Source organism: Mastigoproctus giganteus, chromosome 4 (genome assembly GCF_048544385.1).
Source record: "Mastigoproctus giganteus isolate SK-2022 chromosome 4, ASM4854438v1, whole genome shotgun sequence".
NCBI classification, from domain to species: domain Eukaryota; kingdom Metazoa; phylum Arthropoda; class Arachnida; order Uropygi; family Thelyphonidae; genus Mastigoproctus; species Mastigoproctus giganteus.
The window spans coordinates 127,599,474-127,623,531 of record NC_143578.1 but is presented as its reverse complement, the minus strand read 5'-3'; the positions used below and the strand labels follow the sequence as shown (position 1 = coordinate 127,623,531).

At 37.5% G+C, this 24,058-nt stretch overlaps 1 protein-coding gene across 3 annotated transcripts in view; it reads right to left on the bottom strand.

Moving 5' to 3' along the window:
• LOC150087051 (uncharacterized) overlaps positions 1–24,058 on the bottom strand; it is a 521,728-nt gene that overhangs the window by 209,299 nt on the left and 288,371 nt on the right. For all 3 annotated transcript variants that reach the window (XR_016546863.1, XR_016546862.1, XM_090371782.1), the window contains exon 6: positions 11,400–11,520. Coding sequence is in view for 1 of the 3 variants with exons in the window: in XM_090371782.1 (XP_090227908.1) it covers positions 11,400–11,520 (121 nt within the window). In the remaining 2 variants the exon portion in view is untranslated. The remainder of the gene's footprint in view (positions 1–11,399; positions 11,521–24,058) is intronic.

Below are 24,058 nucleotides of genomic sequence, written 5' to 3'. Positions count from 1 at the left end.
ATGTGCACAGTGTCAAAAGGTTTCCTAAAATCCAAGTATACGATACCAAAATTAATTTTTGCATCCAGATCCTTAGTGACCATATCGTAGTATCCACTCAAACTGGTCAGACAAGATTTCTCCTCAAGAAATCCATGCTGTGTCCGAACTATAATTGCAGTCTGTCTAAATGATTCTGCAGTGCTTCTCTCACCAGTGACTCCATTATTTTCCCCAAGAGCAGCAGTTAAACTAACAGGTCTGTAACTGTTTGTGTCACCTTTCGATCCCCTTTGTGAACTGGGGATGCATTTTCACATCTCCAATACATGGGGACCTCCCCTGAGCCCTAGGATGTTCTCATAATTATGGCTAAGGGCCTCCTTACTTCCTTTGCTGCCTCCTTTAATACAACTGGATAGATCCCATCCACCCCAGATGCCTTTCTTATGTTTAATTTCAACAATTTCTCCTCCACTTTGCTCAGTTATAAAAAATCATTTAGCTCCCTGTTAGAGTTAGATAAGCTTCTGGCCTCCATTTCTTCTTTTCTTTGGTCTGATTACTGTTTCAAAACTTCTGATGTCAACTTTTGCTCAGATCGTGTCAGTGAAATTATTCTTGCAGGAATGGAATCCTTTATCCCACACTCCACTTTAAAATCTCGTCCTTTATCTAAACCTTGGTTTTCCAATAAATGTGCTAAGGCTGTCCAAGAGAAGAATGTTGCATATCGTAATTGGCTTGTTTCTAATTCTTCAGTTTCATTTTCTGCCTACACCAAAGCTCGCAACAATTGTAAAGCAGTTATTAATCAGTCCAAACTAGAGTTTGAACAGGCAAGGAGTAGAAAACTTGCTTCTTGCCCTAATGGTAGCCGAGCATTCTGGTCTCTTGCCAAAGCTATTGGCCGCAACTTTTGCCCATCTCTGCTCCCACCTCTGTCCAAACCAGATGGTTCTGTTGTCACTTCAGCCAAGGATAAAGCTGACCTGCTAGCATCCCATTTTTCTTCGAGCTCATGTATTAATGATCTTAGTAAAACACCTCCCACCATTCCTAACATGCTCCATTCAATGCCTCCTGTGGTCTTCCGTCAAAAGGATATCAGAAGGATTTTGATGAACCTTGATGCTAAGAAAGCTCCAGGTCCTGATGGTATTTCTCCACTTGTTCTCAAAACCTGTGCTCCTGAACTTACTCCTATTCTTTGCCGCCTTTTTTCACTTTCTTATTCCAAAGGTGTTTTTCCTTCTGCTTGGAAATTTGCTCATATCCAGCCAGTTCCTAAAAAGGGTGACAAATCCCTCCCATCCAATTATCGTCCCATTGCAATTACTTCTACTCTTTCTAAAGTAATGGAGAAATCAGTTAACCGCCAACTCTTAAACTACCTAGAAACCTTCCATCTGATCAACGATCGCCAGTATGGATTCCGTCAGTGTCGATCCACTGGTGATATTCTGGCTTATGTTACCCATTTATGGACTAATTCAATGGAAAGGTTCGGTGAAACACAAGTAGTTGCTCTTGACATCTCAAAGGCTTTCGATCGTGTTTGGCATAAAGGTCTTCTAAACTAGTTCCATTTTATGGTTTGCCAACTGTTTTTAGTAATTGGTTATCCAGTTTTCTCTCTGATCGCTCACTGAGGGTGATGGTTGATGGCTCTCTGTCTTCGAACTTCTCCACTAATGCTGGTGTCCCCAAGGTTCAGTTCTTTCCCCCACTCTTTTCCTCTTGTATATCAATGACCTTCTCCCATTGACTGGAAATCCTATCCATAGTTTTGCCGATGATAGCACATTGCATTCAACTTTCCATTTTGAGAAACCTTGTCCAGCTCAATCAGCTTCAAGTTCTCGAAAATCTGCTGCCAATTCCTTAAATGCCGATCTTCAGGTAATTCTCCAGTGGGGCAAAGACAACTTAGTTGATTTCAACCCTTCCAAAACTCAATCTTGTCTTATATCTCGCAAAAAGGATTCTTCTGCTCCTATGCTTATCTTTAGTGATACTCCGATTTCTAGGAAAAATGATATATCTCTTTTGGGGATTATCCTCACTTCTAATCTCTCTTGGCACAAGCACATTACAAATATTGCTTCCTCTGCATCTAAAAAACTTGGTTTTCTCTTTCGCTCTCGGCGTTACTTTTCTCCCAAACAGCTGCTCACTCTGTATAAATCGCAAATCCGCCCTGCCATGGAATATTGTTCCCACATTTGGGGTGGTGCCCCCAAAACCTCTCTCAGGCTTCTTGATTCCATTCAGAAGAGGGCAGTTAGGTTAATTTATGATTCATCTCTAACAGAGTCTCTCCACTCGCTGTCTCATAGACGCACTGTTTCTGCTGCATGCCTCTTCTACAGATACTTCCATGGGCACTGTTCTTCTGAATTGGCTTCTATAATTCCCGCTCTCTCTTTCAAAACAGTCCGAACACGTGCTGCCGCCAACCAACATCCATTTACTGTCCAACTTCAAACCCACAGAACCAACTTTTCATCTTCCTCATTTATTCATTCAACTGCCGTTTTCTGGAACAACCTTCCTTCATACGTATTTCCTGAAAATTACAATCTACAGAAGTTCAAGTCCAATATCAACAAATATCTTCTTTCGTCTTCTCAACCTCCAACCCAAGCACGGTACTAAGTACTATAGGTTATAATACCTCTTGTGTTTGGGGTTCTCATAAAAAAAAAAAAAAATTCCCTACAGAATTCCTAATGTGTGAATGTAGATGCAAAATACTCATTCAGTTTGTCAGCTACCTGAGCAGAATCATCAAAAATCAAACCCTCGATGTCAAGTGGACCAATCATCACCTTTCTTCTACAGTTTACATAAGTAAAGAAGTCTTTACTGTTTTTCTTTGCATCCTTTGCTAAAGATTTCTCGTAATCTGCCCTTTCTTGCCTAACCTCCTTTGTGACTTTATTACAGGTTATCTTATATCTACCATAGGCATCTGTGTCTCCTGATGCACCCCCCATGCATTTTTCTTCTCTACCATGAGTCTCATTAGTTCATCTGACATCCATTTAGGCCTACTTTTCCACTAATGCTGGTGTTCCCCAAGATTCAGTTCATTCTCCCACTCTTTTCCTCTTGTATATTAATGACCTTCTTCCATTGAGTGGAAATTCTATCCATAGTTTTACTGATGATAGCACATTGCATTCTACCTTCCAGTTTGAGAAACCTTGCCCTGCACAAACAGTTTCAATTTCTCAAATATCCACTACCAATTCCTTAAATGCTGACCCCCAGGTATTTTTCCAGTGCGGCAAAGATAACTTAGTTGATTGCAATCCTAAAACTCAGTCCTGTCTTATATCTCACAAAAGGATTCCTCTGCTCCTATGTTATCTTTGATTTCTAGGCAAAATGATATATCTGTATTGGCAAGATCATATATCCATACCAGACTTCTAATCACTTGGCATAACCACATTACAAATATTGCTTCCTCTGCATCTAAAAAAACTGGGTTTTCTCTTCTGCTCTCAGTGCTGTTCTAAACAGCTGTTCACTCTGTACAAATCATAACTCCACCCTACCATGGAATATTGTTCCCACATCTGGGGTAGTATTCCCAAAATCTTTCTCAGGCTTCTAGATTCCAATCAAAGAGGGCATTTAGACTAATTAATGACTTACCTCTAACAGAATCTCTCCACACTCTGTCTCATAGATGCTGTTTCTGCTGCATGCCTTTTCTATAGATACTTTCCTGGGCACTGTTCTTCCGAATTTGCTTCTGTAATTTCCACTCTCTCTCTCAAGGCAGTCCAAACATATGCCACAATCAGTCAACATTCTTTTACTGCCTGACTTCAAACCAACTTTTCTTCTTCCTCATTTATTCATCTCTGGTAATCCATCAAGAACATCAAAGCAATTGTCTCTGATTGTTGTAACAGTTGTGTCTGTTAACCCATAACCTCAATTTCTTTTTAAACCTGTTTATTTTACTACATATGTGAAAAACATTTCTCAGTGGTTACTGAAGAGACAAACTTAATTCATTCAAAATTTGAAACATGTCTTCAGGATAAAGTTTCGAATAGCAGTTGATATTCTTGTAGTATAAGACAAATGAGTTGAGACCTTGGGCTGATGGCCCTATAGGGATGTATTCTGAAAATTGTCTGCAAGAGAGCAGAGTTTCAAGTACCATTGACATCCTCGTAGCATAAGGCAGATGGGCTGAGAAGTGGCAACTGAAGTTTAACATTGACAAATGCAAGGTACTGTGGCATGTGCATAGCACTGATTTCAGAATATGAGGGGTGGTTAGTAAGTATTTACCCTCGCCTAGAAATATTTGAGTTAGGGTTCTGAAACTTGGCTGGCAATTTCATCCTTTTCTATGCAGATACCTTCTAGAGCTTAACATTTTTTCCATTGTAGGTAAGCTCTTTCAGGCCTCTTGAATAAAATCCTCACTTTGAGCGGAAAACCATGCCCCACTTTATTAATTGCATCCTTGTCAATCTGAGATCTGTGTCTCTGTAATGTTTCTTCACTGTAATGAAGTTCATCCTCTTCTCTGTTCTTCCTGTTCCCTACAGGGAATACAAAGAACTCTGAAGGTGAAACTTAGAGAGAACAGATTTTCTAAAGCTAATTTTATTGCACACAGCTCTGCTGAAAAGTTGCTATACACTAAGGTGGAAGTGAAGCCAGAATCATAGCAGAGGAACCACTGCAGCTGCTCCAATAGTCGAATTATGATCTGGAGCCATCAGTATATACTGGAATGAAATCAACAGTTCTGAATATGGCTTGCATGGAGTTGTTCACCTTGAGTGTCAATATATTTTTCCAATACTGATGATAATGTGTCAGTTGAGGATGGACAACCCAAGGTGGGTGAGAGTAATTCATTGCCTGTTGAAATAAAGGAACATTCCAACTCTGTGTTAGTTAAGAAAGGTGTGGGCCTGCTGGTCTAATTTTACTAGGTATGGCTGAATAGGATATTGACAGCAACTTTGTATTTTTACTGTATAGCTAAGTAGTAAAGTTTTTTTGCAGAGGTACAGAGGGGGGCTCGTGAGCTTCAATTTACAGACTATGAATAAGAGATGTCCTAAAAGCACCAAGTGGAATTCATAATGCATCGTGTTGTATAGGACTGAGCCAGCATAGGACACTCCTTCAGGCAGAATCATAGATTGGAGCCCTGTAATACAAATGGTATCTAATCAATGCTCCATATAAGAGCAGCAAAAAAGGCACAATCTGTTCCCCAAGACAGGACAGATAAAAGACTTATGTCCAGCTTTTTGATACAGGTAGTATACATACAAATTTAATGTGCTGAAAGAATAACTTACTGTCGAGGATTAATCCTAAAAATCTGATGTTGGCAATCATGATGGTAAGGTCTGACATATGAAGTCCAGGATCTAGACTTCATATGTCAAATAGATTGCATGCAATTTATGTTGTTCGCAAAAGTGGATTGAATCAGTTTTCTGTTGTGAAAGACAAAAACAACCTAGTTGTTGGTGACTCTATTGTCAGGGAAACGGGGAACATGCTTTGTAAAAAAGATAGGTGGAACAGGACCAGGGTATGTCTGCCAGGGGCAAAGGTTGATGACGTTGTAGAGCGAATATCATCTTTTAAGGGCACAAAAGGTGATATAGTTGTACACGTTGGCACTAATAATATTAAGAGTAGGAGACCGGCAGAATTACTTAACAAGTACAGGTCACTGTTGAACAAAAGCCGAGAATTAGGGTTGAATTTGAAAGTGTCTGCAATTCTGCCCAGACACGATAGGAGGGAGTATATGATGAGAGCCTTGTCGATCAATTCGGCCCTGGAAAGATTGTGCAAGGCTCAAGGGGTAGAATTTTTTTTTCAGCCTGGACTGTACTTGTTAACAGGAGAGACTGCTTCTCCTACAGGGATGGCATACTTAAATAGAAAGGGTGCAAGAATATTTGCTGATGCTATCGAGGCAGTGTTAGGTGGGTCGGAAAACTGCTAGCTTGGGGGGAGACAAAGACCAATAGATTGACAGTAGCCACTGGCAGAGGTGAAAGAGATTCTTGCACTGCTTCTATTAGAATGAGCAGAAGCCTGAAAAACAAGATGCATGGTATTTCAGAGACTGCTGGGAGCCATTGCGGTACAAGTAAACACATGGGTTGTGTTAGGGTAGCTAAGAATAGAAACAGGTGCAGGTATACTTGCGTGCACACCAATGCTAGGAGTTTAGTAAATAAATTTGATGAATTTGAGGTATTGCTCAAAACATCAAAGGCAGATATTGTTGGGATATCAGAGACGTGGTGTCACACAGATATAAGGGATGCAGAACTGCAATTTGGGGAGTACAACGTCTACAGAAAGGATAGACAGGATAGGAAGGGGGAGGGGTTATGCTATTAGTTAAGAAACACATAAAAACCAAGGAAGTGAAGCCAGTCGACATCGCTGGACAGTGCAGTGTTGAGTCAGTTTGGTGTGACATAAGCATTGGGAGATCAAAATTGAGAGTAGGAGTGTGCTATAGGCCTAATGACTCTGATGAGTATAATAAGGAACTGTACAGGGAAATAGAGTGGGCCATAATATCAAAGTCTTATAATGGGAGATTTTAATTTCCCAGCTATTGACTGGAATTTGTGGGTTGGTCACTCACACACTAGCAAGGCTTTTGTGGATTTATTGGATGATTGTTTTCTACACCAGCATGTTCAGGAGGCAACTAGAGGGAGTAATTCTCTTGATCTGATTATCAGTAGTGATTCTTCATGCATTAAGAATCTGCAGATAAAGGAACCACTAGGTGGCAGTGATCACAGTGTGCTGAAGTGGGATTTACTCAAGGAGGTAACTACCATCAGAGGTAAAGGGAACGGTTTTTGCTTTCGTAAAGGCTACTATGATGGTCTGAGACAGTATTTAAATTCTATACAGTGGGACCAACTGATGATGTTACCAACAGCAAATTCAAAATGGGAAGCATTCAAGGGACTAATCTTGGAAGCTACCAGGCTTTACATACCAACCAAGAAATATTGTTCAAGGTTCAGGCCTAAATGGTTGTCAGATGAAGTAATGAGACATATGGCAGAGAAGAAAAATGCATGGGATACGTACAAATTAACACATGACACAGAAGCCTATGATAGATACAAGTTGATATGCAACCAAGTTACAAAGGAGGTTAGGCAGGCGAAGGCAGATTACAAGAATTCCTTGGCAAGGGATGCAAAGAAAAACAGCAAAGAGTTCTTTACTTATGTAAACTCTAGAAGGAAGGGGATGAATCAGATTGGTCCACTTGATATTGATGGGTCAACTGTTGATGATCCTGCTCAGGTAGCTAACAAACTAAATGAATATTTTGCATCAACATTCACACATGAGGAGTTATTCAGCAAGGGGAATGCCAGAGGTGTATTCAACTCTAGCAGTAAGCTACAGAATCTTGAAATAACTGGGAATGAAGTGGAGGAGAAACTGTTGAAGATAAACACAAGAAAGGCACCCGGGGTGGATGGGATCTATCCAGTTATATTAAAGGAGGCAGCAAAGGAAGTAAGCAAACCCTTAGCCATAATTATGAGAGCTTCTTTGGACTCAGGGGAGGTACCCATAGACTGGAAATGTGCAAATGTGACCCCAATTCACAAAGGAGGATCAAAGGGCGACACAAGTAATTATAGACCTGTGAGCTTAACTTCTGTTCCAGGAAAATTAATGGAGGCACTGGTTAAAGAAGCACTGCAGGATCATTTAGACAAGACTTCAGTTATAGCTCAGACACAGCATGGTTTTGTTAAGGGGAAGTCTTGCCTGACCAACTTGATTGGATACTATGATGCAGTCACAAAAGAACTGGATGCAGGGAATAACTTTGATATTATTTACTTGGATCTTAGAAGGGCTTTTGATACTGTTGCACATGGAAGACTGCTACACAAATTGGGGCAGTGTGACATTGGAGGCAAATTGCTGCTATGGATAAAGGGGTGGTTGAGGGGGAGAAGACAGAGAGTGGTAATCAATGGACACCGCTCAACGTGGACTAATGTTATTAGTGGAATTCCTCAGGGTTCAGTGTTGGGTCCATTGTTGTTTTCTGTATTTATAAATGATATTGATGATGGTATATCAAGCTTAATGTCCAAGTTTGCAGATGATACAAAGGTTGGCAGGGTTGTTAAGGACACTACTGATGCTATGCTGCTGCAACAGGATCTGGAAAGGTTGAGCAGATGGGCTGAGAGGTGGCAAATGAAGTTTAACATTGACAAATGTAAAGTACTACACATGGGAAACAGCAACCCCAGAGCAACATATCAACTCTGTGGTACTACACTGACAGTGGTAGAGAATGAAAGGGACCTGGGGGTGGTTGTGCAGGCAGATATGAAGTTCTCTGAGCAGTGCAGACAGGCTGCAAGAGTAGCTCATGCTGTCTTGTCAATGATATACAGGAATTTTTCTAGCAGGGATAGGGATGTGATTATTCCCTTGTATAAGGCATTGGTCAGGCCACACCTTGAGTACTGTATACAGGTCTGGAGGCCTCATTTCAAGAAGGATGTAGAGCTGTTGGAACGAGTACAGAGTAGGGCAACAAGATTAGTGAATGGAACAAAGGGTTGCTCTTACGAAGAAAGGCTTAAGTTTTGCAAATTACAGAGTCTGGAGACTAGGCATCGGCGAGGTGATCTGATAGAGGTGTATAAGGCTTTGAATGGCTTGAGCATGCTCAATACCGATGGGATTCTTCCTCTAGCTCAGAATAATCACCTGAGAGGGCATAAATTCAAATTGAGGATAGACTTCCATCACTTGTTGTTGAAGTTGATAGCCTAAACAAATTTAAGGCTCAGCTGGACAGGTATTTCGAACGAACGGAGGGGTGAAATGGGAGTAGTGGTTGTGTCTTTTTTTTTTTTTTTTTTTTTTTTTTTGGCTGATGCTGAATAAGCTTGCTTTCTTGCATCATATGCCTCTACTAATGCTAAATGCAAGTAAGACTATATCAGCTTATGAAGTTACTTTGTTGTATTCCTTGATCCCAACATTCCGGACTAGTTGCTCTTTAGGTATTCCCATTTATTAAATATTTTACTTGATAATCACTGGAGAAGGCACACAGAGCATAATGAAAATTTATGGTATTACTTTTAATGTCTTGTAAAATTCCGAAAATAAATTAGTTTAATTAATGCAGCGTAGTGTCCTCAAAAAAAAAAAAAAATAATAAACAAAAGAGGCTCTAATGTTTCATGTGATGTAGATAATCTGAATTCCACTGTTTTTCACACTTGGAGTTCTCTGGGCTAAATATGAGCAGTGCCATAGCCATCTAACAGCTGCCTTGATCTCATACAGATAAATTTGGAATGTATATATTTGAGCAATCATAATACCTATATTTATTTTAAAAACGTAGCACAAACCTGTTTGAAATCTGAAATAAAATTAACTGTAAAAGACACAATTTCCAGAAATCTTCCAAGAAAACTGGAAAAAATTATAAGAATGGATGTTGAACAAAGAATTAAACAATTTTTCCAACCATTTAATTTCTTTTTTTCACCAGAATGAACACATGGATTAGAGGTCACTCTGAAATATTATTATAAAAGACCATATTAGTTTCTCTGTTATGCTTTACATAAGTAAATAAATATTTTATTTATACTTCAGGATGACCACTTCATCAGTGGTGTTTACAAAGTGGAGAGAGAATACAAGAAACAGTTACATATTTAGTAGTCACCAAGGCTTGACCCACTGTTACTCAAAGAGCATGCATTTCTGTACCCTCATGACCACTAGGCTATGGTGTACCATACAGTACTAAATATAGATGATTAAAGTAACATAGTTAATTCCAGAAAGTCTTATTATTTACTGGGTCAACTTCTAGTAAAACATACACAATGAAAATAACCACAGAAAAATTAAGTGTGGGGGGAAAAAAAAAAAAAAACCTTCAAAGTGTTAAACACACAAGACAATTAAGTCACCTTGTCACCTTGTTGCATTACTAAATAAGTACATCCTGGTAAAATCCAATGGCAAAACTGACTACTTTAAAATATTCACATCAAAATCTATAAAACCATAATAAAATTAAAAGCCAAGAACACAAACTAAGTTAAATGAATAATCAAATTATTACATTCAATTGCAAAACTATAAATAAAAAGTAAACTACATGGTTATTGATTTATTTACATGGTTTTATGCTTTCATAACTGTTTAGCCTCCTTCACTTTTTTTTTAAAAAGTAGGCTAAAAGTAAATTAATTAAAAAGCCTGAGAAACTGTTCAAATCCAAAATAACACAGTAATCAAGAAATATAACAAGCTAGATGAGTTACATTTCTCTATTACAGCATAATCCATTTATTGTTTTCTTTCAAACTCAGCACCGTTAAATTCTAGGTTTAAATTAAAAATTTTTAAACTTAATATTTAATCTCGTATGACTGGCAGGCCTATCTGACATACACACTGCTGTTCTCCTTCCCTTCTGTTCTCTTTATTTTTCTCAATTTGGGAGTGGTATCATGACTACACCTGAAAAACAATGACACTATTTTCTGATTTGCAATGGATTAGGAAAGGTTAAATGTTTTCAGATGGCCTTTAACAGGTACCACATAACTGTGCAGTCTGTAAGCGATGAAAGTTGGGCATAATAAGAGAACAAATTGAATGGGGGAGCTCAACAAAATACAGCACAAGATATTTCAAGCAATGAAGAATGAGACCAATTATGTAAATCCTAACATGCAGCTTCCAGTTGAAAAAAAAAAAAAAATAATAATAATAATTTTATAATAAAAACAAATTTTACAAATAAAAGATTCAGCATTTAGGGGAATATAAGTAATGGTAAACAAAAAACATACATCCCAGCCTTTTGTCTGTTCAGACAGATATCTTAATGAGTGAATGTAACCTAGCTCTGAACACAGGTTATATGTTCAAGTTCACATAAAATTATAAAAATATGATATCCATTATTATTTGTGTGATAAACATATCAATGAAATTGTTAACACCTCTCCCGTTGTTTAACCATGTGAATGAAAATGAATCTTACTATTCAAGCTTACTTTTCACCTCTTTCCACGTGGTAAACAAGGGAGTCTTTTTGATCTCATTTTAAGAGAGTGGATTAAAATAAAACACCCACATTAAGATACCATATAAGTCCCTCCCAATGTAAAGTGTGGTTAATATTGGACTGTAAATATAGGTTAAATAGGAAAGAGGAATGAACCCACAGGCAGGGCAGCACTGGTGCTCTCAGTCCAGATCCTCATTTTTGGAAAGTAAACAGTAATTTTATTAAGTGGGCCTGAAATTGAAACCAATTTAATATTGTAAGTTCTACATAAAAAAAAAAAAAAACTTACCTGGTGGAAGATGTTTCAAATGGTTATTGGAAGCATCAAATGTAACAAGCTGGATAAGTTCTCCTATTCCAGCTGGTAGTTCCTTGATTTTGTTTTCTCTCAAGCTAAGCATTGTTAAATTCTAGAAGGGACGAAAAACTGAAATAAGGCCACTGTGTGGTGTTTAAATAGTTTTTTTTTTTTTTTTTTAAATTTTATTTATACCCAAAATTAAAATGTCAGTTGAGTAACCACTTATATAAAGTAATACTACTAATAAAGACAAATAAATGCAGGATCATTCTACAAAAAAAAAAAAAATAAATAAATAAAATAAAATAAAATAAAAAAATCTTATAATGCAGGGCATTCAAGCTGTTATGGTTATCCATAACAGTAGTAGTAGTAGTAGTAGTAGTGGCACTTGATGCAAGAAAGCAGTGTAGGAGCTTATGCAGCATCAGCCAAAAAAAAAAAAAAAAAAAAAAATCACACCATACCCTCCAATTGCCTGTCCAGTTCCTCCTTAAATTTATTTAACCTATCAACTTCCACAACGACAGATGGAAGTTTGTTCCAGCAATTAACCACCCGCTGGCTAAAGGCAAATTTCCGCACATCTATTCTACATCTATCCTTTCTTAATTTGAACTTATGTCCCCGTAGGTTCGTATTCTGAACAAGTGGGAGGATCCCATCAGAATTCAGCGTGCTCAACCCATTCAAGGCCTTATAGACCTCAATCAGATCACCGCGCAGGTGCCTAGTCTCCAGCCACTGCAATTTGCAGAACTTAAGCCTCTCTTGGTAAGAGGATCCCTTCATTCCCCTCACCAATCGTGTTGCTCTTCTCTGTACACGCTCAAGCAAATCCACATCCTTCCTAAAATGAGGCCTCCAGACCTGTACGCAGTACTCAAGACGTGGCCTGACCATTGCCTTATACAGAGGGACAATCACCTCCTTTTCCCTGCTAGCAAAATTCCTATATATCATTGACAAAACCCCATGACCTGCCCTAGCAGCCTGTCTACATTGCTCAGAAAACTTCATATCTGACTGCACAATTACTCCCAGGTCTTTTTCATTTTCTACCACCTTAAGTGTAGTACCACACAGTTGGTACGTTTCTCTGGGGTTACTTCTACCCATATGCAGTACTTTGCATTTTTCAAGGTTAAACTTCAGTTGCCACTTCTTAGCCCATCTGCCCAAATTATCTAGATCCTGTTGCAGTAGCACACTGCCATTACTGTCATTAACAACCCTGCCAACCTTCGTGTCATCTGCAAACTTCGACATTAAGCCTGATATACCTTCATCAATATCATTGATAAATATACAAAACAACAGTGGCCCCAACACCGAACCCTGTGGGACTCCACTAATAACATTAGTCCACGAAGAGCAGCACCCATTGATTACCACCCTCTGTCTTCTCCCACTTAACCATCCTTTTATCCATTGTAGCAACTTACCCTTAATACCATTCTGCTCCAATTTGTACAGTTTGTATGCCCTGCATTATAAGGGCCAAAATAGATAAAATGAAGGCTGATTGCTGCATGAGCAAAAAAAAAACAAAAAAAAAACCCCTTACTACTAATTTATGCATTTTTAAAAACAGGACTATTTTTTGTTGATCAACATTTATATTTACAGTTTAAGCTTTTTTAATAATCAAACTTAAAGATACTTCACAATTGTTATATGATGCTAATAATATAAAGTATTTAGGAAGATAAATACAGAAATATAATTATAATTATTATTTTATTATTAGCCATACGGTGCAAGGAAGCCTGAGGCTTATGTGCTGCACCAGCCAAAAAAAAAAAAAAAAATTTGAATTACCCTGAGAGAGAGAGAAAGAGAACAAGAATCAGAAGTAGAAGGAAATCACCAAGAAAGAGAAGAATGATGATATAGAGCTCAGGACCCTAGGTGTGAGCCCCTAAAACAATAAAAGTATAATACAGGAAAGAAATACAGAAAAATTAAATATCACCAAATGATATTTTCAAAAGTCAATGTGAAACTTGGTACTATTTTTTTACAAAGATAGTCTATATCAGATGTAAATAAAGACGTAACAACTCTGAGGGAACTATCAAGATGGCCATCAGTGAAATGGGATCTTGTAGAACACTTCACATGTTTTATCCTAGAAAGCACTTACTCACAGACATATGAACTGCTGAAGATGTAATGAGTAGGATTATATATACAGGAGTATCTTTCTTTTGGACATATTTCTTATAAAGGCCTGTCAACTGTTCTTTCTTGAAATCCTGAATAGCATTGTTCCTTTAATACCACCAAAATCATGCTGACACATTTACAGAGTTATGTAGATTGCAGTTTGTCAGAGTTGGAATGTAAGCATAATTGCACTCTTAACTGTGATTCCCACAAATGAAGTTTAGTTTCAAAAGCCATGATGTGATCAAACATTGCATTTATAAGGCCGGCCTTTCCCTTGGAGTGTATTCACCTTGTTAGATGAAGAATTATGTGAACTAAGAAGGCAAAAATCACACATCAGTTTGTCATCTTCAAACTGAATTACTGGGTTTCATTTCAGTTTCATGAAAGTGTGAATTCTGCCTTTGAGATCAAAACAAGCTTCAATATTCCCATGGCTAAACCATCAACTTTCAGAATAGTAAACAATGTATCCAAATTATGTGTCCATGGCATTGAGCATTTCTTGAAACAGTCTGTGATGGAGAAATTTAGACTGAATGAATTACTATTTTTATTACATAACAGACATGACACCTTTAATCTCCTGGTGCTGGATGATGCAGTGATATCTCATTAGTGAGTTATATCCAACTTATGCAGCACCACCTTCAATTAAGTTAACTAAACCTTCTCATGTTATTATGATAACAGAAACTCCATCAGTAATCACATCTTACATGCAGTTGAAGTTTAGACGAATTGAGTTAAAGTAGCCTTTGACACCCGCATAAAAAAATCACTGGATTTCATTGTGTCCTTCAGTAGGATTAGGGCAGCCATTTCTTCTGTTCTGTTTAAATATTCATTGACACCATATAAAAAACAAGCTAATTGGGCTTATCAGTGGCATCCATATCTTTGTCAAGTGCCAATGAATAAAATTTGAATTAGGTAGTGGCTTTCAATTTTAGGGTGTGCTCAACACTGGATGCCAACTCATCAATACATTTGAAGAGATAAACTGATTTTGGAAAATTGACACTCTGCTATATTTGCTGTCAGAAAGGAATTAACTTTTTTTTTTTTTTTTTTTTTATGAATTCTGTCACTGCATAGCTGGCCTTGGCAATGGATTCTGCCTGGGAGTTCTTAATTTTGAAGAATGACTGCTGATCCAAAAACTTACTTTGCAGACAGTTTATCTTTGCAAAACTGTCCTTGAATACGTCAAATATATGCATTATAAGGCTTTTAACATTAAACTCTTTCATAAGAGATACTGACTCATTATATATGAAACAAAGCCTGTTTTTCAATTCAATAAAAAAATTGTTGATCAGTCCTTTTCTCCTGAAATACTCTGTTCATCAGCAAATTTTCTTTTCTTACTAGAAACTGAAGCCATTATTGTCAATTTTGTCTACTTTAATGAAAATGGCTCTCATACACTGAAAATTTACATAGGAAAACTGAACAGCAAGTTGGTAAGTCACACTTCAGAATCAACTACATTCTAAAAATGAAATAATGCTAACAATAACTGGACTTGGAATATCTAGTGATGGTTTAATAAAAGTAAAGATAATTTTACACATATTTGAAAGAAAAGCAAAAGCATTTATACTATTAACTAATAAAATTAAAGACCTTTCACACTTTGAAGGATTTTATACCATGTCGTGTCATAACTTGTTAATACACAATGTACAACACTATGTACATGTTTACATCTTCCATTCTCAAGTGATTTCAAACAATTGTCATTGCTATTATGCCTCACTGCTGCAGCAGGTGGTTTCTAACAGGATGGGGAAAATCTTGTAAGAGTGTGAAAGGTTTAATTTTATTTGCATCTACTTTTTTGCCACTTTTGCTTTTCTTTGAATGTTTGAAATTGTCCTAAAGTCAATTTAGAGGGACTCAATTGCTTATGATCCCTGCAAGGGTGTGATGGAAAAAAGTAGTTTTAACAACTGCTTGAATATGTCTACCAGCAAAGGGTGGGTGGCAGTGTCATAAATTAAAAAAAAAAAAAACAAAAAAAAAAAAAAACTGTGTATTTAAATACATTGATGGTGGCTCCGTAGCCAGGTGGGAAGGAGCAGCAGTGTGTAGCACACGCTTCTTGATTAGACCGGGGTTCAAGCCCATCACCACCCAATATGGAGGATGTGGAAAGGTCAGGGAATGACCACCGCATATCCGGAGCAATATGGCCTTAGTTGCTAATGCTCCTAAAACCAAAGGACAAACAAACAAGCAAACATGTTGATACAACTGTTTTGATATATCAGCTGGTTTGGGGAGGACACAAATTTATAAGAATTACATATACGCAGTTTAAAAATGCCCTAAAAGTAGAACCATAATGATTACCTCAGTTTTTTTTTTTTTTTTTTTTTAATTTATTTTATTACCACCACCCGAGACAAACTCAAATACCATCACCACAACTAGAGGCATTAATTTCATCAATGTTTATTAAAACATGTGTTTATATGTTTATTAATAAAACATATAAAAACTACAGTACATATTATACCATTGAGAATTATATTGCAATTCATTCTAGAACAGGTCCTCTCATATATATATCTTATTATGCTCTTGATATATGAAATAACTAATAAATCGTAATCTAATAATAATAATGATAATAAGAGACCAAAGGATTCATATACTCGCCATCGAAGACCAGGTAATCAACACCAGGAAATACATTGCCAAGGACCCAGAGTAACAGATAACACACATCGACGATGTCACCTGGCCCCTAAAACAATCCAGCACATCACCACAGTACGCGGGGTGATCACTCATAGACATGACCAGGTGGTTAGGATAATACATCAGAAGCTAGTGCAAAAACACCAGCCTATCAAAGTAAGTTTACCATATTACAAGTATGAGCCTCAGGCCGTACTAGAGACCTCTACTCAGACTATACTGGGACCGTGCCATAATAATGGACAAGACAATCCTACACAACTAGACAACTCTCATCGACAAGAAGGAAATGGCTACCTATCTGATCAACATAGTGGTGTCCAACACCAGCAACCTCCAGAAAATATATGGGGAAAAGGAAGTACTCACACCTAAGACAGAAAGTCAAAGATATGTGGCATATGGAACAAGTAACAACTATACAGATTATCGTGTAACTACTGGCATGGTGTCAAAGAGCCTCCATAAGAACCTAGCAACAATAAGCCTTCTGGAGAGCACTTACATGGAACTACAGAAAGCTGCAATCCTGATCACTTGTAGAGAGAGATCCTTGACCAACAGTAATAATACTAATAATAGTAACCGGGCACAACCAACCACCTCATGCACTTGATACCAGTACCCATCATAGGGCGAAAAATCACATAAAAGGAGAAAAGGCTTTGGTAATAATAATAAGGCTAGCCCAGTTGCTATGATGCCAAACTGCTGTATCACGGACCTAGGTTTAAATCCCACCATGAAGGGGGGGGGGGGGAGAATCACAAAAGTTGCTTCATTGGACCAACCTTCCCCAAGGTTGAAGTGATGGTTTAGGCTGCAAAAACCAATGGATGCAAAAGTTGAAGCTAAAACAGGTCTGCCACCATCGCTTGACGAAGACGAGAAGTAGACATATTGAATATACTGCACTGAGTGTGGTGCAGGATAAAGTCACTCGCGTTCAGGCCTTAGGCTGAGGAAGCGATTCGAAAAGTCGGAGACAATCTCCTGCAGATGACAGTGGGGCGAATGGGGCTGTCTCCCACATGGCTACACAACTGAAGGGCAAGACCACCCAGTAAGGAAGAAGAAACAAGCGCGTGAAGTGGAGCATGGCAATTAATACATTCATCATGCGAGCATATTATGAAGTAACAAAGCTACAGACAGACATGACAATGTACAGGACAAGACAGACATGACAATGTACAGGACAAGACAGACATGACAATGTACAGAAGTAATTGGAACAGTTCTCAACTGTTCAAGTCACAGCAAATAGAAGACCAGAGATGGATGATCATCAAGATGAAACTGATAGCTACTGTAATCTTTGAAAAAAAAATCAAGCAGGCTGTGAGCAACCAACTACAAATGACAATTCTGTTTGTAATCCTGGATGGCCAAATAAGTGAGAAGGATTTTCAGCCAGAACTCGGAATGGACTGGAGCACATTGGTTCATCACATGCATCACTAATGTTATGTACATACTCGATTAGTAAAAATAAGATATTTGATTAATGAATATTCCATTTTGTAAAATTTTCCATTTATAACTCTGTTCAAAGTTTACTAACTGATGCCATTATTACAAGCATACTTTATTTTCACCGAGCTCATACATTGTTGATCTGAACAATACATCAATGAGAACAGGAATTCTTGGTCTGGCTGATAACCAGTCAGTCAGGTTATTAGAAAATTGTGTAATAATCTAGTCAGGTTATTAGAAAATTGTGAAAGTTATTATTATTATTTTTTAATCACGTCTGCTCTTATCATTTACAATATTTTTGATTTGCAGGGCTTTGGCAGCTGAATGGAACTGTACTGCATTGCACAATGGAGTGTGATATCTCCACTAGGTTAAAGACCTCGGGGAATGACAACAGCCTCTCAGATCTCATACACTTGAATTAACAGTCATAAAAAGAGAAAACTAATTGTAAAATTTTACAGGAGAATGTAGATGGTAAACTTGTCACTTACAATCAGGGAACCACATTTCCAATTTTACTATTTATAGCAAATTGACTTTTAGATTCAGGGGAGGTCTCCATGGACTGGAGATGTGCAAATGTATCTTCAATTCACAAAGGGGGTACAAAGGATGACACAAATAACTATAGACCTGTTAGCTTAAATTCTGTTCCAGGGAAAATAATGGAGTCACAGTTAAAGAAGTGATGCAGGATCACCTAGACAAGACTGCAGTAATAGTTCAGACACAGCGCAGGTTTGTTAAGGGGAAGTCTTGTCTGACCAATTTGATTGGATACTACGACGTGATCACAAAGGAACTGGATGCAAAAAATAATTTTGATATCATATACTTAGATTTCAGGAAAGCTTTTGATACTGTTGCACATGGAAGACTGCTTTACAAATTGGAGCAGTATGGCATTAGGGGCAAGTTGCTTCAATGGATAAAGGGATGGTTGAGTGGAAGAGGGCAGGGAGTGGTAATAAATGGACACTGCTCTACATGGACTAATGTTATTAGTGGAGTCCCCCAAGGTTCGGTGGTTGTTGTTTGATTTTTAGGAGCATTAGCAACTAAGGCCATATTGCTCCGGGTATATTCGGTGGTCATTCTCTGACCTTTCTGCATCCTCCGTATTTGGTGGCTCATGGGCTCAAACCCCGGTCTAATCAAGAAGCATGTGCTACGCACTGCTGCTCCTGCCCACCTGGCTATGGAGGCGCCCCAAGGTTTGGTGCTGGGCCAATTGTTGTTTTGTGTATTTATCAATGATATCGATGAAAGTATATCAGGCTTAATGTCCAAGTTTGCAGATGTTAAAAAGGTTGGCAGGGTTGTTAATGACACTAAAAACAGTATGCTACTGCAACAGGATCTAGAAAAGTTAGACAGATGGGCTGAGAAGTGGCAACTGAAGTTTAACATTGACAGAGGCAAATTACAGCATATGAGTAGCAGTAACCCAAGAGAAACGTGCCAACTGTATGGTACTACACTCAGCTATATGGAGAATGAAAAAGACCAGGGGATAATTGTGCAGTCAGATATGAAGTTATTTGAGCAGTGCACATGGGCTGTCAGAGCAGGTCATGGAGTTTTGTCAATGATATATATGAATTTTGCTAGCAGAGACAAGGTGATTATACCTTTGTATAAGGCAATGGTCAGGCCACACCTTGAGTACTGCATGTGTCTGGAGTTAGTTAGTTATTTTGGTTTTTAAGAGCATTAAACTAAGGCCATATTGCTCCGGGAATATGCGGTGGTCATTCCCTGAACTTTCCGCATCCTCCGTATTTGGTGGTGATGGGCTCGAACCCCATTCTAATTAAAAAGCGTGTGCTACGCACTGCTGCTCCTTCCCACCTGGCTACGCATGTGTCTGGAGGCCTCATTTTAGGAAGGATGTAGAGTTGCTAGAATGAGTACAGAGAAGGGCAACAAGAAGAAGAGCAGCAAGATTGGTGAGAAGAACAAAGGGGTTCTCTTACCAGGAGAGGCTTATATTCTGTAAGTTGTACCATCTAGAGACTAGGCACCTGCAAGATGATCTGATCGAGGTATACGAGGCCTTGAATGGTTTGAGCAAGGCCCATGGCTGATGGGATACTTACACTTGCTCAGATTAAGAACCTGATGTGGCATAGATTCAAATTGAGGAAAGACAGTTGTAGAATAGATGTGCAGAAGTTTGCCTTTAATTGCTGGAACAGACTTCCATCTGTTGTGGAAGTAAAAGCTTAAATAATTTTAAGACTGAACTAGACAAACATGGAGTGATTGGATGGGTGAAATGGGAAGTGTTTTTTTTTTTTTTTTGGCTGATGCTCTATAAACAGGGGTGACTAACTTAATTTGTGATGCGATCTACCATCTCAAGAATTTCATTGCACGTGGGTAAAAAAGTTAATCAACACATTGAAAAATGTTGTTTATAAATTTTAAAATTAAATACAATTCAGAATTCTTATTTTAAATTCACATGTATTTAAATTTTTAATTTATGTGAAGTTTGTGACTTCATGTCATCTGCCAAGTTTTCAAAATTGGGGATATACTGTGATAAGAATCTTTTGTATGCAAGTCCGTAAGAGTAGAGCGATTTTTCGTTTTTGTTTGTTTCAAATACAAAAAGACCGATTCACATAGAGATATGGAAGCAAAACAGGAATTTAAAATTTCAATACATTTTTTTACATTTCGGTACTTTTCTTGGCAAACATGTTTCCAAAAGTCTTTTTCTGATGATCTGGCTTTTAAGAAGGTATCATTTAGTAATGTAATAATTTCATTTTCAAGTAATATTTTCTGCGTGTGAAAAATCTCGGGGATTTTTTCTACAATTTGTTTCGTATCTAAGTCGACATTAAATAGTTAAGAAATATATTGAACAATTTCTTCAATTGTTTTAAAATCTCTGAATCTGGTTTTAAAATCAACAAGTTTCTCAATTTCAGAAACACATTTTTCACTATTAAATTCAAAAACAGGATATTTTTGCAAATGATCTTAATATTTGCGAAATGATTGAATTTTTTTTCTTTGAGATCTTTAGCCATTGTGAAAATTGATATTTATATGCAGAAATACTACTAATCGTGTCACCCACATTTTTATTTTTTTCCTTGTAATTCCAAATTCAGATCACTTAATTTACTTGTGAAATTTGCCAAAAAAAACCAGCTCACACAACCACTCTGTAATTTTTGCTGCTAATCTGAATTTGATCAACAAATTTTTTAATTTCATTCAGCAAATTTTGAAATCTCTGTAGAAACTTGCTCTGACTCAGTCACCTCACATCTGTTTGTAATATCAGATCTGGTTCATTTTCATCGAGTTGCATTTTGAAAAGTCTCCTTTGAAGAGTCCTCTGATGGAATTCACAATATTTAAAGCTACGTCCATAACACTTTAACACTTTTAGTATTTAATATTTTTCTGGTTAACACTTGATGGCAGATGATACAGTGGTAACTCAAAAAATCTGGGAATTCATTTGGCACAATGCAATGAATTCGTTGAGATGCCCCGTCATTGCTTTAGCTTCGACTGTTGTTATTGATACGAGCTTAAATAGTGGCAACTTAAGTTATTCAATAAAATTTTTGAATGCATTAAATATATCAAGACCCAGTTTTTCTTTAATGGCAGAATCATCAAACATCATACGAATAAAAACGAGCAATTGAGCTGTGTCACTGACGTTCGTAGATTCATCCAGTTGTAAAGAAAAGGACACACAATTAGCAATATGAGCACGCAATTGTTCCCTCATATTTTTACTAATTTTTTCAATGCGTCACATCATAGTATTTCAAGATAATTGCAGATCTTGAAGAGCACTTTTAATTTCATTTTTGTTCTTGAAATTTTCAAAAAGAGAATCTGTTATTTCTAAAAATGCGTCTTTGATGAATTGACCATCAGAAAATGGTTTGCATTTTTTTTGCAAGACTGCTCACTTCAAATAATGCTGCAGTTACTGCTTTAGATTGTAAATGAAGAAATTTTGTTGTGCGAATAATTTGGATTTAAATTCTTTTAATTTATTTTTTCTAAAGTCACTATTAGGTAGATAATCCGATTGGTATTTACCATGGAGTGTGTTGAAGTGCCTTTCTAAATTTCCTTTTTTGGGTATAGCCACGGAAGCATTACAAAAAAGTATTCTAGTTCCCACTCTTGATGAAAATGATACGTTCTATTCTTTTTTGTAGTATTCATTTTAAATCAAAGGGTATTAAATTAACATATAAGTACTGTCCAGTTATTAATATTAAGTAAGCTAAATAAGAATTCGACACATACACGATGGTCTCCACAATGTAACTGCATGAATTTTCACTAGACAAGACTAGCAGCTGCGTGGCAACAAGAGTAGTTACGTGGTTCAGCGGATTTGTAATAAGCTTATGCAGTGGAGTGCATAATAATAATAATAATATTTAGATTTTGACTAATAACTTTTTTATATATATTTAAAATTCGTCGTGATCGACCGAAAGTAAAGCCGCAATCACCTTGTTGGCCATCCCTGCTCTATAAGCTTGCTTTCTTGTATCATATGTCTCAACTAATGCTAATAAGTTGTTGCAAATCTGGGAATATCTTTTTAGCATTAGCCTTAGTTGAGGCATATGATGCAAGAAAGCAAGCATATACAGCATCAGTCAAAAAAAAAATTCCCCATTTTACCCATCCAGTCACTCCAAATGTTTGTCTAGTTCAGACTTAAATTTATTTAAGCTATCAACTTCGACAACAACAGATGAAAGTCTGTTCCAGCAATCAACTACCTGCTGGCTAAAGGCAAACTTCTACACATCTGTTCAACAACTATCTTTCCTCAATATGAATCTGTGCCCCCTCGGGTTCTTAGTCTGAGCAAGCGGAAGTATTCTGTCAACGTTGAGCCTGCTCAAACCATTCAAGGCCTTATATGCCTCAATCAGATCACCTCACAGGTGCCTAGTCTCCAGATGCTGCAACTTGCAAAACTTAAAGCCTTTCTTCGTAAGAGTACCCCTTTGTTCCTCTCACCAATCTTGCTGCTCTTCTTTGTACTCGTTCTAGCAACTCTCCATCCTTCCTAAAATGAGGCCTCCAGACCTGTATGCAGTACTCAAGGTGTAGCCTGACCATTGCCTCATACAAAGGTATAATCACCTGCTTGTCGCTGTTAGCAAAATTCCTATATATAATTGCCAAAACTCCATAACCTGCTCTGGTAGCCCGTCTGCATTGCTCAGAACTTCATATCCAACTGCACAATTACTCCCAGGTCTTTTTCATTCTCCACCTCTCTGAGTGTAGTATCATACAGTTGGTACGTTTCTCGTGGGTTACTGCTACCCATATGTAGTACTTTGCATTTGTCAATATTAAATTTCAGTTGCCATTCTCAGCCTATCTACCTAACTTTTCTAGATCCTGCTGCAGTAGCATACGGTCGTTACTATCATTAACAACCCTGCCGACCTTTGTATCATCTGCACACTTGGACATTAAGCCTGATATATCTTCATCGATATCATTAATAAATACACAAAACAAAAATTGGGCCAACACTGAACCTTGGTGGACTCCACTAATAACATTAGTCCACATAGAGCAGGGTCTATTTATTACCACTCTCTGCCGTCCCCCACTCAACCATTCTTTTATCCATTACAGCAACTTGCCCTTAATGCCATACCATTCAAATTTGTACAGCAGTCTTCTATGTGCAACAGTCGGTGTATTATGATGTACACTGATTTACTCTTTTTCTTACATTAGTTGCCAATGATGTGTCTCTAGCATTGCCAATGCTAATGATAAATTTATCTCGCTTTATCTTACTTCTACATTAAAGAGGAGATTTTTCCACCAAAATAAGTGAAAAAAAAACAAACTAGATTTTTTTTGCAAAAGCAGGAGGAAAGTAGGTTCACACCATGCTAGAAATTAAACTTCACTGACAACATACACATTTTATATGAAAATGCAGTTGCAGGATTAGTTAACAGTGCAGCATGCTTTCATACATTAGCTTACATAGAATTTCCTGTCTATGGATTTCTGTAAGACACCAATTGATTTTGCCCTCTTCAGAAATGTTGGGTCATAATTCTGTGCATAACAATGGTCCTCCTCTCTAGATTTGGCTGACAAAGCATTTCAATAACTATGCCAGAAAAGAAGATTGAAATCAGTTCACTTTTTTCTCACCTTAAAGAATATTCTATCACACAGCATTGCTCTGAGGCATTGTTAGAATGCCAATGCACAACTTAGGATGATTGTTATATTTC